The 18,092-nt window shown below is 31.4% G+C and overlaps 1 protein-coding gene across 1 annotated transcript; it reads right to left on the reverse strand.

Annotated features, from left to right (window-relative positions):
• Positions 1-923: 923 nt before the first annotated feature.
• LOC131848397 (vigilin) lies at positions 924-17,226 on the reverse strand. Its single transcript, XM_059198229.1, has 17 exons — positions 17,164-17,226; positions 17,015-17,081; positions 14,331-14,598; positions 13,188-13,403; positions 12,572-12,778; positions 11,910-12,125; positions 11,312-11,495; positions 9,829-9,959; positions 9,541-9,724; positions 8,500-9,456; positions 8,017-8,303; positions 7,571-7,819; positions 5,189-5,326; positions 4,692-4,786; positions 3,625-3,838; positions 2,987-3,199; positions 924-2,527 (listed from the first exon to the last, which is right to left on the reverse strand). The coding sequence occupies exons 3-17, from the start codon at positions 14,550-14,552 to the stop codon at positions 2,264-2,266; spliced, it is 3,777 nt and encodes a 1,258-aa protein (XP_059054212.1). The 5' UTR covers positions 14,553-14,598; positions 17,015-17,081; positions 17,164-17,226; the 3' UTR covers positions 924-2,263.
• Positions 17,227-18,092: the final 866 nt, after the last annotated feature.

Raw genomic sequence — 18,092 nt, forward strand, 5'->3', positions numbered from 1 at the left:
ATAATATACTATACACTTGAAATATTTTAGTCAACAGTCGACAGCCTTCCATTGGTACCTCTCCAGATATAAATTCAAGTTACTAATAAACAATGTAGCACACTACCAAAGAAATGGTACAATTATTACACCTGTGTACTCACTACCTATGATATACGACCGATGGTCGCGGGTTCGATTCCTCGCACGGCACAAACATTGTATTCATGAGTACGATTGTTTGTATCGGCCTGGGTGTTTTCTATGTATAATACTTGTACTTGTATCAGTTATCTAGTACCCATAACACAAGCTTTATGTATCTTAACTTGGGTCTAGATGACGCTGTGTGAATTGTCCTGAGATTATTGTTATTATTAATGTAGCGACACCCTAACATAAATGATTACGCTACAGTGGTTAGGTGATAACCACCGTGCTACACTAACAATCCTCTTTCCCCTAAACGAGCCAAAATTTCTCAAAATACGATACTGTCATGTATAGTGTTAGAAATATTTACTTTCGAATTTGCAGCATATTACGTAAATAAAAGATTATTAATACTTGATAGTATTTTCTATTTATTATAGCGCTGAATCATATATTCCATCAATGACTGTAATCGACATGATTAAAAAAGCAATCATTAACTCATGTTAATGATTGCTTTTTTTATCATATCCATTACTGGCTTTAGTCATTAATTCATTAGTGATTACCATCCATTAAAAGCCCAGGATGACACTGTAAGCCTGGGTTGAGGAGGTTTGAACAGCGTCCAACAATCAATTTTGGCGCAATTTATAGTGCATTCTATCTGCATTCACATTCATTTTGCTCTTGGGAAGCAGTAAAAACCAGCTAAGGCCAACAGCATTAGAGAAAATAGAAAAAAAAGTTGTATGCGATCTTTACTTATTTTTTATTTTATTTATACCTAATACTGTATATGTAGTTAGTGTGTAATGCATATATTTTAAAATACATGTATTTTAAAGAAACTATATTTAGTAATGTAAAAGATTTTATTAATGTTTCAAACACAGTTTACTATATACAAATTACTTTGTAAAAATATTTATTTTTTTCTTATCATTTACTGATTTATTATCATAGGCAACACTTAAAACCATAGTACAGAAAATAATAATGCAAATTGTTATATAAAATAGACAATTCATTAAATTATAATATAAGTACATAGAAACATAATTACGACTTGTTTTACTGCATAAATGTAAATATAAATAAAAATGAGTCATTATTATTCTAATAAATGGCATTTTTTATTCATGTTTGATTGCTTTAAGCAATTGAGCTGGCACCATATTGCGTAATATTGGGATCGATTCTGAATTTCGATTATCTACTTCATACAGAACAATAGATAACACTAATATGAATGAGTTTAGGAGAGCAATTATTTGTAATATAATTAAACTTTAATCATATTATGCAAAGAAGTACCAAACGATACTAGTAACTATGAGGACATACAATATCTATAGCGAGAGGATAGTTCCGAATTCTGATCGCTGTGTTTTTCTCGAACTACATCCATGCTTCATACAAAGATGTAAACAAAAATGTATTTGATATTATGCCGTGCAAAATATCAAATACATTTTTATAATTTTATTTTTAGGAATTTTTAACATGACAATAAGATTCCCTATATTACACAATTTAGTGTTAAAAATCTAATATTATTACATCATTCTAAATTACTATTGACAGAACAAATAATTAATTTAACTTAATAAATGGAAATGTATAATAAATATGAGACAATTAAAAGTAACTTCAGAATCTGTTCTAGAAACAAAAGTTGTATTAGAATACACATGATAATAGAAAAGGAATAGCAGAAATTGATAACAATAATAAAAATGAAATCACATAACAAGAATGGCGCAGAAATAATAGGCCGCTCGATCGCAATCGATACTAACTATATCGATTGATAATAGAATCCACTTCTACATTACGCGCGATTTATTAAAAGTACATGTATATCGTAGGCGGTAGACTATGGCTCAAATATTGTAATTTTGAGGCAATTGTGATTTACTGTTTATCATTTTCATCAGTGTATGATCAGTACAAATTACGAGAACGATGAACAAAGAATAAATTACAACCATCTGGAAATCACAAAATTTGAGATAGTTCTAACCACCTACGTTAACAATATGTATAATGTACCTATATACCATTATTATGTTTGCATAATTATAATCACACAGAGCGATGTTTTACAATGCGGAGTTCCCGGAAGTGTTTAGCGACGTGGGCCCCACGCGGCCGGGGATGGCTGGGGAGCGGCTGTCGTGCGGCCGGAGCCCGGCATCGTGGGGAACTCGTGAGTGGACGCGGTGTCCGGGGCGCGCTGTTCCCACGGCCCACCAGTCACGACGAACCCGGCGGCCGCTCCGCCGGCAGCGCCGGCTGCCTGCGCCGAACCGCTTTCCGATCCCAGCATGTCGCCGAAGTCGCCCAAGGAAGGGGCCGCCGGTCGTTGGTAACGATCTACCACATCTTGTAACTGTCGAAGATTATATAGCACATCAAAACTTTTGCGACAAAAAAGCGATATAATTTTTTTTCAGTTTATATATTTATATTACACTATATAGGTAAAACACCACGCAACAGCCAGCTATTTTTTATCTTCAATGTATAGGTGTAACTATGATTTGATAGTAATTTGAACTGGAAGTAAATGACAGATTTTTTTATCAAGGATATTGTTCTTCAACCCACCCTTGGAACAGTACTTATCTTTCACTTGTTTTCATAATACAACTTTCTTAACAATCCAAGAGATTTTATACCGAGAGGAAATGATTGACGAAATCAGACAGATTGACATTTTTAATTTCAGTCTGAATTAAGGGGGCGTTATCTATATATTCTATTATTATATATATATATTCTTCGAATTAAGAAGCACCACCATTACAATCTTATTTTTACAAATAATGAAATATTAAAATTGACTTACATATTCTTCTGCCAAATTAAGGAGGTGGTCTTTAGCATCCAATACTCTATCCTCGTCACCAGTGATAACAACAATACTGTCCTCAGAATTTTTCGGGAATCGAATATCGACCCTGTATTCCTCCATGATGCGTCTAATATTCTTCCCTTTTTGACCTATTAATCTTCGGTGAACACGTGGATCAATCTCAACTTCCTCTCTGCACTGGTTATCCTATTATATAACAATATAAAAGAATTATAGCAGCCACAATTATAAAATCTAAACTATAATTACATTGCTTATAAATGGATAATGGTTGTACTAACTAGCAAAGTTTGAAAATGTTAAATATTATTTTAGACATATTTAATTTTGTCAAACATGTATGTGATTATGAAAAATTATATTTTACATCATAAATCGACTTCGGATGGAAAATATAAAAAATAGCATTCATATTTCCAAAGGTTATAAGATACATAGATAAAGGTACACTTTTAAGTACCTTTTGTTTACTTATGTATATCTATATATCTTTGGGAATTAAGGTGTTTAAGACAGATTTAAACTTTCCTAGTTTTATTGTTTGTATTATGTGTTTTATATTATACTACACATGTAAAATTAATCGAAGTCTATGTGACATAATTACTTACAAGTTGGTGAACAATAGCCATAATAGCTTCCTTTGCTTCTATAGCCTTGTCCTCATATCCCTGAATTGTAATAATATCCTCCTCAGGTTCGCCGCGTTTTGGAAGGTTTATTTGTACTCCATAATCAGTCCGAATCTTCGTTATGACAGCACCTCCTTTACCGATCACCAGAGGATGATATTCAGGGTGTACTCTGAACTTCAGTTCAAATGATCTAGTTAACAATAACACACATAATTGAAATAAAAGGATATGATAACATGATGATACAATTGCGACTGTAATTCTTCTGCACAATTATTATTGCTATAAACCATCTCTAAATAACAAAGTGCAAAATCTTCTATTTTGTTCTATAAAGCAATTACAGTAAAATCCGACTGATCTGATATTGTTATGGTCAATACAGTAAACATTGTAGGCTTGTTCAACATTTAAAATGGTTATTACAATTAGACATTTCATCTATTATATAGTACCTGTGAAAGAAGCCAAATCATTCTAAAATTTTTAGGAATAAACATTATGAAGCATCTACAAAGCCTCACTTTGTAAACCATATAGTCAAAGGTAGTTGTTAATAAACTGCAGTTTCGAACTAAAGGTGTATAATAATAGTGCTCCCTTAATTTCTAGACTTAGTGATATTTTAATTGATAATTGATTGTCTACCTGTATATATTATAGTACAAATAATGTCAGTTTGCTGCTATTATACTGTAAAAGTGACGAGTGAATAGTGCATATTGGGCAGTTGAAAATTGCTTAATTGCATATCACAGAAATATTCTATTGCAAAGGTGTCGGCCACATATACAAATTTAGTATATAGAACTGAAATTAAATTTAAACTTACAGTGATTTTATGCATCATATCACGATGCATAAAATCACTGACATTTCAAATCATATTTCCATATTATCCTAATAATGTCCTGTTAAGACGAACTCTTAAATGTTTATGTTAATGCTGGCAACACTGTGTCTATGTGATACAGTGTACATCATTATTTGCAAGTTTGATATTTGAACAAATTATTATTCAGTACATGTTAATTTAACTTTACCTCAAAATTCTGTCTTCTTTTTCTTTCTCCATTTCTACAATTTTGTCGGCTATTGCTTGCTCAGCTTTCTCCACATTAGTGGGTGTACCGGTCACCTAGAAACGAAAGCAAAATATTAAATCTGAAAAAAAAAATTAAAAGTGACTAACACATTGTTTTTAATCACATAATTTTTAATATACATATATACATGGTAAATAATTACAATCTGAGATATATAAAAAAAAGTACATGAAATAATGTCAATCTGTACTACTATGTCTGGACCGATTTTGACGGGACTTTTTTTGGCAGGCAGCTGATGTAATAAGGAGTAACTTAGGCTACTTTTATTTTAGCAAAATTATCTAATTACGTTTTTTGTTAAAATCCACGCGGACGAAGTTGCGGGCACAGCTAGTTACAGATATAGTCGAGAAGGGAGATACATTTTCAGTTATCTTATTTAAGCAAGTAATATAAAGTAATTCATTAAAATAATAAATTCATAATCTCACCTTCACCAAGTCACTGTTCTCTTCACTTCGTGGTAACAGAATATGAACATCATATGTCTGCATTAGTTCTCTTCTCTTTTGACCTGCTAGTAACCGGTGCAGATCATTTGGAACTTCTACGTCGATAGTAACAGGCACCTAACATATAAGAAATTGCATTCAGATTATGAATCTTATACTCTGTTCCAATGGAACTTACGAAAAATAAACAAAGATGTCAGTGACCGGTGGGCTAATTATCTAACTTCGTTCGCAACGATTTTCGTATGTAACGTAGTGAAAATGACGTCATCTGTCAATAATGCGATTATATTGACGCCATTTGACGCTGTCAACTAGCATTGCGACGTAAACGCAACTTTACATATCGATAAAAATTATTTCTATCCAATGTCGATTAACGTGTAACCTCGTTGCAATGTCACGGAATCGCTATTTTGCCGAAATGACAGCGTGGAATTGAAACGGTTTTTACATTATAAGAGCCAATTTAGAAGGTGTTTCTTTTGGTTACATTCTTTAAAATATCAGCATTAGCAGCATTATTTATCTTGTTTTGGTAATTTTCAGTATTACATATATTTTATTGTATCCAAATATTACGTAAAAAGTCGTGAAAGGGTTTTAAATATATTAAATGGGAAAATTGTCACAACTCAAAACTCGACATCAGTGTTGCCAATTCGATATTTCATTTTTGTCCCAAATCACATTGAATAAAAAATATTGGTTCAAATTAATAAAAAGAAGTTGTATCAACTAGAGTAAACGTTTAATATAAAATTAGGGTTGTTTATAATATTAATATAATTAAAAAACTATTTCAATGAATACGGTGCTCTGTGAACGGAATACGGAACGTTTATGGTGCTCTGTGATTTGTTTAAAGTAAATAAATTTATTTGTTTAATGTTTTTACAATTATGTACAAATTTAAAAAGATGTGCCCATATCATTTTAAATTTATATGGATACCTACGTACTTACCTAGGTATCTATAGCAGAAAAGAAAAAATAATTTGTAGGTTAGATTAATATTATTAATGATTATAAGTAGTAATATGCTTTTATGTTCAAAATTATTAACCTTATTTTTTCAATAGAATAGACTTTTTTATTTTATTTTATTAAATGTCTATTAATAAAATTAAAATAAAAGAACAAGTGAACACTGCAGTTTATTTTGTAATTTTTGAACGCAATAAAAACTGTTTCAAATCAACCAACTATTATTATTATTAACGTATATTAGTATTAACGCAATAATTTAAAATGTATCCCTCTAAAGGTATAAGCTATCTAATGTACTCACTTTTTAAATTGGTCGGATTAACAATAGTCCGCTGCAACTTCATAGTAGTGTTTTATCGATAGAAATGATTTATGCTGCCGTCACTCGATCTTACTTGATCGCATTTTTTAAATTGAAATAATTTTATATTGCATCACAACTTCAGCAGAAACAATTTCATATCGTGTTACATAATTAGCCCACCGGACATAGACAGTCTTTGTGAGAACCAAAACCATAATGACTAAAAAATCAATAATTGTATTGAATATTATATAGATTAATTTATTGAATGTTTCGTTTTATCAATTTGATTATACATAATTACAAATATTTTAAACGCGAGTATTTGTAGGTGTGGATGAATGGTTTGTTACTCTTTCACCCAAAAACTACTGGATGCATTTTGGTGCAACTTTACAGTAATATGCTTATACATCAAAATAACATATATAAAAATATATTATGTAAATTGGGTATGCGTGATGCAGACGAAGTCGCAAGAGTCAGCTAGTACGTTAATATTACTGACAAATAATAAAAATCAAAGTTTGTAGTTAATTTACGAAATACGAGAAATTCAATTATTTCTTTTTTTAATGGCTACTCTTTTGAATGATGCTCTGACTTAGATTTTTCGTTTCTTTTAATTTTAGACTTCCACTGCCCGTGCCCCTCCAATCGATTCAATTCAAACGGGGATCGAAATTACGACGGCATGAGCCGAGATTCGGGCCCTCAGACTAAAGACGTATCCGTCAGGCGGGAGTTGGCCTTCAGCCGGTCCATAAGTCCTTCCGCGAGTTTGGAGTGCCACCTGCACTATCGTCCGGTGAAGCTCTAAAGGCTCTAAAGGGCATCAGCAGTAAAGTAGACCGAAAAAAAACCTTCCAAACACTAAAAAGCTTATTGATGGTATCTTTGAAAAACCTTATAGTCAGATTTTATCCCTTTGTTTGTTTGTATATTAGAAACTTGAAAGCAATGTTTGTTATTGTTGTTGTATCAAGAACTTATTATCGCATTACTTTAATTATTTTATATCACTATATTACAAATATATGTATTATCGTATTAATAAACAACATCACCTGTTCGAGTAAAGCTTTCTTTGCGGCTTCGCAATTTTCTGGCCGACCAGTAATTCTGATAATATCGTTAGAACCAGGCTCAGCATTCTCCTCGCCGTTCTTCTGAGGTACATCCGCGGCTTCACTTGTATCACGCTCTGGGAACTTGATTTGCACATCGTATTCTGCTGTTATGTCTTTCACCTTAGCGCCCCGCGCTCCCATAACTGTACGGTGATGTCTTTGAGAAATTACGCATTCAATTGTCACCTGAGAAATATAATATTTTCCTTAATTATTATAATTGACAGTTTACCTTCTAACAGAAACAACTAGTATAAAAGAAAGTGGATATGAAACTAGTAACCGTGAGCAATGTTACTACTCTTAAAAAATTAAAGGTACTTAATAATATAATGTAATAAATTTAGTAAATATGCCTGCTAATGTATTTGAATTTAAAAAACCTTAGCTTCCAAATCTTCTATAATTTCGTTGATGCGAGCTTTAGCGGCCTCGATGCATTCTTTGGGTCCCTTGAGTACGACGCGATCGCTATTAACGCCCTGTCTCGGGAATGAGATCTGCACACCGCCACAGTCATCTGCGATGCGTCGTAGCACTTCTCCACGACGTGCAACAAAGTGCCGGTGGTGTCGTGCCGCCACCGTCATCTCACCCTCCGACACGTTGCTGATCTCCGCCACCGCAGCCTCCAGTTGTTTACGCGCAGCTACCACCTGTTCCTCCCGTCCTATACCAGAAACTCTATTAATACTCTTGACTCTCAATTCCACTCCCATACAAGCCGGTATATTGTGTACAAGATATGTAGAAAATATGTTTTACGATACTAAAAAACATGCAACTGACTTTAAAAACACAGCATTCTTAATTAAACAGTTTTTATATTATGTATTATTCGTATTAAAGAATAATAAACTAATTACCAATTATGAAAATGGCTTCCTTGTCCTCATCTTTCTCAGTTGGGAAGATAATACGAGCTCCAGTCTGCTCACGAATTTTCTTAATATTGGCACCATTCTTTCCAATAAGGAACTTATGATGTTCAGGTTTAGCACGGACATGTGCCGTATGAGAGGTGAGTTCACGTTCAGATGCATGCGCCAATAGCTGTTGCTTTGCCTTCTCAACATCTTCAATCGGGCCTTTGATAATAACTTTGTCACTTTCACTATCAGCAGGTGGGAACTTTATAAGAACTCCTCCACATTCCTCCATTATGGAATGAATTAATTTGCCTCCTGCTCCAATAAGTGAATTGTAGTATTTAGGCTGTATGGTTACTTCTTCAGTTACTATGTTCGCCTTCTCATTGTGAATTTGTTGTATTTTTTTAACTGCTTCTTCAACATTTTCACGCTTTCCACGAACAGTAATAACATCACTGTCATCGCCTTCAGCAGGAAGATCTATTTGTGTCTGAGTCTCATCCCGAATTTTCCTTAGATTTGCTCCACCTTTACCAATGATAAACTTGTGAAACTGTTTGAAAATTGGAACTTCCTGAACATACGAAGATTCAGCAATCTCTTTTAGAATTTTGTGGAGATATTTTTCACATTTTTCAATATCTTCTTGAGGGCCTCTTAATTTAATAGGACTTCTTTTTTGACCTTGATCAGGGAGAGTAATCAACACTCTATCGAACTTTTCGCGTATTTCTTTAATCTTATCTCCTCTAACCCCAATAAGAGATTTAATGTATCTGTGATCAACGTAAACCTCTTTTGTCCTCTCATTTTCTAATTTCATAACCATTTCTCTCAATTCTTTTTCAGCATCAGCCACACCCTGATGACTTCCTTCAATACGAATTACGTGATTGCCTTCATTTTCGATAATATTAATAACTACGCCAGTCTCATCCTTCAGTCTGTTAACTAAAATGTAAGTATAACAATATTTAATGAAGATATATGATAATAATAATTTTAATGTTGGTTAATAAAAAATATTCTACTTACTGTTCGATCCGCTTTTGCCTATAATGTGTTTGAAAAATTTAGGGTCCACTGAGAGTTCAACATATGTCAGAGTGTCAAGCAAATTTTTTACAAAGTCACTAAGTTCCACTTGTGCACGTTCTACTTCTTCTGGGGGACCATCTATTTTAACTTTATCTTCGGAATGAGTAATGTCAACATGCACCTAAATTAAATAAAAAGAGTCAATTTGTTGTAAAAATATTTAAAAGAGACAAACTTTTTTGTAACCTAATTAAATATTAATAATTGTACGAAATATATTATTACCTTAGAATAATCCTGGGTAATCTTTTTAATATTTGAACCATTCTTTCCAATTATGTATTTATGAATCCATGTTGGAGCATCTACAGTTGCGGTTTTCACAGAGTTCGCTTTTTCACATACTTTGGATAGAGCTGAAACAAAAAATTATAATGTTATCCTTACTAATATTATAAATGCGTCTGTCTGTCTATCTCGCTCTCACGCAAAAACTACTGAACCGATTTAAATTATATTTGGTACACAGATAGTCTAGACCCTGAGAAAGGACATAGGCTTCTTTTTAATGAGAAAAAAGGGTTGTAAGGGGTTGAAATTGGGGATGAAATATTGTATGGAAGAATCGTAATTTTTTAAGCTAGAAACTTGAAACTTATTTTTTGAGGCTGTTGATTAAATATAAATAAATATGACATTCTAAGTTAGTAAAACTTTTACTATTAGGGGTGTAAAATAAAATAGGGAGTGAAAGTTTTTATGTAAATTCGTCATTTTTGAAGCTAGAAGTTTAATTTTATTTATTAAATATATATTTAGAAAAAGAGTTATAAGGGGTTGAAAGAGTTATGTATGGAAGTGTCGTCATTTTTGAAGCAAAAAGGATGAAACTTTTTCATTTGGCTTTTATTGGGTTAGGTCATTAAATATTTGGCAAACAGCATATTAACCATTAGGCAAACAGTGATTCATATGTAGTGCATTTAAAAAAATAAATTACAAAATATGTTTATTTATTCCTGGACCATTCACACAACTCCATATAATCCTAAGCTGAAAAGAGCTTATCATGTGTACTAGATGACTTATAGGAATACTTCTTTTTATCAATATATACATAATATACGTATAGAGAATACCCAGAATACAAACAATCATATTAATCAAGACCAAAGTCAATTCATTAAATATTTTTTCATTATTTTGTCAAGGTCACTATTTTACGCGGACGAAGTCGCGGGTACAACTAGTATATAATGTATACATATTTTAAATAATACTTTTGTGATAGTGGTGTCTTGTCTTCCTACACTTCAAGTTAAATACATCTTTCATAGCAAGTTGTTTGGGGGCTGTAATAGCTGAGACAGAGATAAGCATTCAGGCAATTTAGTACAAAGTCTACCTAGATATTTTGTACAAAGCAAATTTTATCATTATTTGTGTAAGGTAGCATTTCTTCTCCTCTTTTTTTTAATTTGACTCTGTAGGCGTTATTGGTTTTCTATATTTCATTAATACATATCTTGTTGTTTATCTATGGTCTTAAGCAAAAAGTCAAAGCCAAAAGGAAAGATAGGGGAAAATGAATTAATAGCGAGGAGGCGTGGCGTCCTGTCTAACAGCAGTAAATATCGAAAAAGGGTCATCATGTGTATTGATTGTTTTTAAAACATATGTTATAGATAATATATTTTGTAGTTATAGAAATATATTTTTAAAATTAAATGATGGAATGCAAGAAATAGAGTATTATAAATATACAAACCAAGGCCAATTTTATTGTGGGGTCCATGAAGAGTAATGGTTCCAGTAGGCGAATCAGGTGGCGGCATTTCAACCGATACACCAGTTTCCTTTAGTATCTCCTGTATGGTAGTTCCACGAGCACCAATTACATATTTATGTTGAGATTTAGGCACCTCTACTCGTACTGTCGAACATTTTTTTACCTAATAAAAATAAAGGAATAATTTCTTTATTGTACCCAAATTTCTGTATTAATAGTAGTTTTAAGCACTCAGTAGATTGAAAATTCTTTATTTGGGTAATACACTTTTTAGGGCAAAAATGTCTAGTTGTTGAAGTGTCCTTTTAAGCAAATAAATGCCTGTCCCAAAAGGCTCTCCTTTGCCATAGCTTACATAAATTTTCAAACTATGGAATAGCATATTAGAACTATAAATTAGTTTCTACATTTATATTAAGTTTTTTTTATCTGCCACTCGTTCGAAAAGCTATCTCATCACAAGAAGAATAATGGAAAATATTTACTTAGAATAATTGAATAAAAAGTTAGAAATCAACTGTTCTACATGCAATTAATATTTCATAACTTTCCTATGACATCACTCAAACATCATTACCATATCATCATGAATTTGTTCAATTTGTGCTTTAGCAGCCAATACTCCATTTTTCTCGCCAGCAATCACAATTTCATCACTTTGAGTGGACGCAGGCGGTATATGTATGCGGGCGCCGGTCTCCGCGCTCATAGCCGCCGCACGCTCACCATATGGTCCTTGAATGAATGGGTGATAGATTTTTGGCACCGTTATACGCTCCAGAGCTTTACGTGACTGTAATGGAAATGACATATTGAAGGTTTGTATTTTAATATCACTACAACTAAAAAATATCATGACCACCATATGGTGCTTGAGAGAAAATAATTTTTAAAGTAAAATATAAATTACGAAGTACTAAAATTAAGCAATTATTTTTGTGTTGGACAGGCCATTTGTCGAGAAAGGCTTTATTAAGCTAAACTACGCTACGACCAATAGAAACGAAGCATCAGTGAAAAATGTCGCAAAAACAGGGAAAATTATTTCAGAGCTTCCATTGCATGCGCTGCGTAAATGGCTCAAGTTACCTAAAAAATATGTATAAAGTGTTTTTGATAACCACGCGAACGAAGTCGCGGAACATAAAAATTATGTCATTTTAAATATATGCAGAAGCATTTAGAATTCTGTATTAATTTATATTGTAATATTTTAAAACCATAGTATTAATGTCTTACTTGTTCTTCTGAGCAGACTCTGATTTCATGTTCAGCTTTTTCAATTCCTTCCTTAGTGCCAGTTATAGTTATTGTCTCACTGTTATCGGCAATTGCTGGCACACTGATCTTAGTTGCTGTTACTTTCTCAAGTTCTTTCAGCTTTTGGCCTTGTTTACCCAATATCCAACGATGGTGTTCTTTCGGAATTGAAATTTGCTTGCTAGCCTGTAGTGAAGAGAATCAAATGTTTATAAAATTAAAAAAAAAACTGCTATTAGTGGCAAAATTAAATTACATTCTTAGTGTATCTTGTTGAAACTAAAACACACCAGTATTACACCAATACCTGTCTGTTACACCACTATATTTCCTATATTAACAATATTATTGACAGTAAGTATGTAAATACATACTTACTGTCAATTTGAAATTGGAAACTGTGATAGTTACAGTTGGTGCAAATGGATGTAAAAATATTGAAAAACATCTAATACTAGTTTGCAGGCGAATTTTACAAACGAGATACATATCTCTCTTTTGTAAAACTCGCCTGCATATCCTACTAGATTTTTAAATTTCCTGCAAGTTGATTGCTACATTACTATTTGTTTGTAGTCAAGTGATCAAGTTGTACCTGTTGCTGGAAGTGAGTCAAAATTTTACGCCTTGCTTCAAGGACAGCACTATGCTTTCCAGTGATGAGAAAAGTAAGACTGCCATCCTTGCTGGTTGATATTTCGATATGTGCTCCAGTATCCTTCGTTATAGCTTGGCAGGTTCTCAATGACTCTCCCTCACCAAATGTATTAGCGTTATCCAATTTCCTTTCTTCGTATGGCACATGAAATACCTAAAAATAAATCTAAAAATTAAAAAGTGCATTTGTCTGATGTACTATCTATATCTCATTTTTTTACCTTTTCATGTATAACCAGCTGAAAGGTTCCAAAAGAAATTGGAAGTAATGATAGATTGCATTGCCATAACCCTATACCCTATCTTTTATATCTAAAAAGGATTTGGGTGTAACAGAGGATGAAAATTTGTATGGGAAATGAATAATTTCTCAAGTAAGGGGATACAAAACTCATAATAAGGATAAAAAACACACTACTCAAAACACAAATTTTAATCAGATGAAATCACTGGCATCAGTTATTATAACAAAAATCGAATGCTTATACAACAATAATATTCTAACTATAGGATACAGGCTAATAAGACACAACAGTTGTATATAAACCAGGTCATTTATCACCATTATAGAAGTATCAGTCTACAAATATTAGTCTAATAAAAGAACTGTTTAAATATTGAAATAGCCTTGTAGGAACAAATACATATTTTTTAATAACTTAACATGAGTCAAATCAATTTCATTATGCCATATTTTTTCAGCATGACACAGCCATCCGGTATGTCTGTGCACATGTGTACACAGACACCACGTTAGATGACGTGGATGTACATAGATTGTTCCATGCAATTACAGAACCCCGTCAATTTAAATAATATGACCAAAATTACTTAAAATAATGACTTTCTAAAATTATAATGACAGCTTTGCACACATGATATCATTAAGTGGAAAATTTAAAAAAATGTTTCTACCATATGTTTACGTTATAAAATAAATATCTGTTCCAAATGTCAGTTTTCTAGATTTACTAGTTTTGACTGTATATTTTGATAGTCAGGCAGGACTAAAGGTTCTAGAAGCATAGATTATTATTTATTACGGAATATAAAATAGTATGTTGTGATATTAAGTACATACCTGCGTATGCAATGAAGAGCCAACACGTAGTTTATTAGTGACCAATTGAATGTTACGCTGCACGGGAGGCTGAGAATTAGGCAGAGCAGGGAACAGGTCATCATAAGCATAACCGGGTCCACTGTTCTCATACCCAACATTATTCATCTCCTCCCCATGCACAGGTATCTCAGAATGAACGGGTAACATATCTCCAACCATCATGGATTGCTGATGCATCATTTTTGCCTCCTCCAGCAGTCCTTGTCCGCGCCAAGTCGTTACAGTACTGTTGAATACAAGAAAAAATGTGTTACAAGAACAATGGAATCATTTTACAAACATGTAGAATTAATATTTACACTATATATTTGAACAAATGTTTTAAACCATATACCATATATATGGGACATTATTGTCGCTGGTAACACATAGGTTTTAAATATCTAAGAGGTCCATACACAGTGCAATAATTGTATCGCATTTAATTCTTTGACCATATATGAATGATGGCTTTAATTAAAATAAATCTAGTTGATCGATTATAATAATCCAATCCAACTGAAGTGGCAATAAAAGAGCAAAAAGATTGTCAAGAGTCTATCTCCTCTACTCAAATGCGAAAAGTAGGAATCACCACACTGGGATGTACTAATATTGATAAATAGGTTCTATAATGATGCAGCTTCTTATTGCAAGATATGTTAAAGTTAATATTAACTTTGGTGTTGCCTCAATGATCAATTGCCAATCATTCACGAACCTGTCACATAATGAAACATGACAAAATACATAACTCATAAAGCTCGAAAAAAATAGTTCAATTACTATTGTCCTGAATGAGTTAATAAAAATATTTTCTGTGTGATTACCATCTATTTAAAAACAAAAAAAAATATTTCGCCCACATCTTAACTCACGCTAACTAGTTATAATAGGTATGTAATGACGTTTTTTTTAATTTAAACATACACATTCAATCATATTTTATAAATAAATGTTTTAATAAAAAACTTTATTATTTTAAATAATAATAAAAAATAAACAGGAATATAATAACTTGTCCAGGAACAATAATGTCCATGCTCACCTGGCGAAATTAAAAGACCTAAATTTGACATAAATACTGCTAAAGAATGTTATTGATCTTTAATAATGCCCAGATTTGTAAGTTTAGTTAGAAGTAAATAATTCATAATTCAAATAAAACAGTATACCATAGTGGATTTAAAAGAAAAACTAACAAGGGAAGAAATACTTTCATACTATATACATTTCAGATACAAATTGAACATTACCTATGTTGCTAGCATTTTATGATTCTTAACTGTAGGTATTCATTTAACCTACATTAACACAAAATTAATGAAGTAAGTATAGGTGTGGAATACAGACTACTTGATTAGTCTATGTTATATATTTATAATATAAGCCTTATATTTTGTATATCAAATTCTATTGCCACTTCTTTCTATTGTTCCTTTTATTTTCCCTTTCTAAGCCTAGTTAATAATGTTTCTTTGTATAATATATATAATATACAACAACATCTTCAACAATTCCCTGGTTTCCTTTATCACCCACAGTGCACAGTACATATTAATAAATAGGGTTGTTACAACAAAATATATCCTTTTATTTACATTTATTTCACTTAAAGTAATATTGTTTTATAAAACAAATTACCTTCTTATAGCGTCATATTTCTACAAAAATACACCATTAAAATATTTAGCTATCTGAAAGAATGTAGTAGAAAAAAAATAGTTGGTTTGTAGTTAAATACAGTAAAAATTGCTATATGTATAGAAACTACAAAAATGTATTTTTGTGTTATTTAATACAAAGAAAGGAATGGATATACTAGTGAGTATACATTAAATTTTGAAATATGTTGTGAAAACTATATAGAAAACAAATCATCTAAAATAAAAAAACAATGAATCAACATATCAGTATGGCAGGTACAGGAATAATTTGCTACAGCTGCAACATTATTTGAAAAATTTACATTTACACCTGTCAATTTAGTCCCAGAGATTAAAAAACAGACTATAGGTACTTTATTTTTTACAAATTTAAAATAATTACTATTAAAAAAATTCATGATTAATTACAATAGGTCTAGCATTCTTAAAATTATTATATACATAAAGGAATTAATGTTTATTAATTAGTAACATGTTTCTTTCTACTCAGTTTTACCAACTCCTTTGGTATTTTTTTATATAATAAAAGATAACAAAATTAATTTTGATTGATAGTAATAACCTAATTATATCTATGAAAATATTTAATAATGTCATAAACCTATGTAGATTATGATTGTTACTATATCAGATATAATATAATGATTTAGATAAATACATATAATATTATTTGTACATTATATATGTTAATATATCAGCAAATTAACTTTAAATTTGTTTCTTTTAATTTTTTAGGTCCAATAGAGTTTTTTGTGAGTATCCATAAATAGGTTGTGTGTACAGCCGCATTTATTAAGATATTACATTAAAAGTTATAGAACACAAATTTTCCTTGTATATATAAAAAGAAAGTAACAGGAATAATTTCGTGAAAGAAAGATACTTTTATTACATAGTTTAGAGAAAATGTTCCAAGTATTCCAAAATTGTGATAATACGTGTCACCTTCCAACACATTTGACGTGGAACTCATTCTCATTCAATATCAACACTCACCGTAAGTACTGTAGCAAATCAATCTGAAAGTTTATCCCTTTGACGCCAGGATCAAAGATTCTTTCTCCTGTGTAAAAATATAGAATTATATTATCAAATAAAAAGAAGAAAACAATCCAATTTAATTAAAAAATGTAATGGATAAATACCAAATGCGGTGACGAACTCGCGAGGAGAAAGACAGTATGGTATAGATTATCAAAATTGTAGATTATAAAATAATGTACCATCATGTTATTGGGCTATTACATTATCACATTTACAATCTAATATTTAAGAAATTAAAATATTTGTGCAGTTATGAACCCATTTAAGTATTATTAGAACATATGCTGATACTTTGCTTTTTCGTCTTACATTTTGACTCCAAAATGTAGAATACTTTATTCTACAAATTTGGAAATGTAATACCCGTAGTAGTCAATAAAGTGATGATAATCGATATTATTCGATGAGCATCGATTTTTAGTTAGAAATATTGATGTTTTGTCGTCGACGTTTTATATGAAATTAACAAAAGCAAAAAGAATAAATAGTAATTCCTACAAAAATCAGTAGATGCTACTAGACATCGATATTTATAATACAACGACACTTATAGATCGATATTTTTCTATTATTATTCATTTTTGCATTAGATTTGCACTATAAATGCGCGGCTTTTATGATATGGCTAAATTTTTTGTTTTCGATTGAATTAACATGTTATTGCCATCATAATCGCACTAGAGCGAAAGCGGAATAGAGAGACGCATTTGTCGTACGCAGTCGTATTACTTTTACGATATTCTTCATTATATTCGATTAGAGTTAAAATTAAAAAGAGTAAAATAGCAAAAAACGTGAATATCTAACGAAGTAGAACAGAGGAAGCTATATGATAATTAATACCTCTATATTTTCTTGATGTACAAATAATTTTAATTATAAGCTATATTGTCAAACATATTTTGATAACTTTCATTAAATAAAATAATTGTAGTTTGAACACATACATAGATAGATATATCTATCTATCTAATGTGAATATTTAGTCACATTAGAAATTTATTTGAATAGCGAAATCTACCCACATGAC

This window comes from Achroia grisella, unplaced genomic scaffold, assembly GCF_030625045.1.
Source record: "Achroia grisella isolate CSIRO2021 unplaced genomic scaffold, CSIRO_AGI_Agris_v1 utg558, whole genome shotgun sequence".
NCBI classification, from domain to species: domain Eukaryota; kingdom Metazoa; phylum Arthropoda; class Insecta; order Lepidoptera; family Pyralidae; genus Achroia; species Achroia grisella.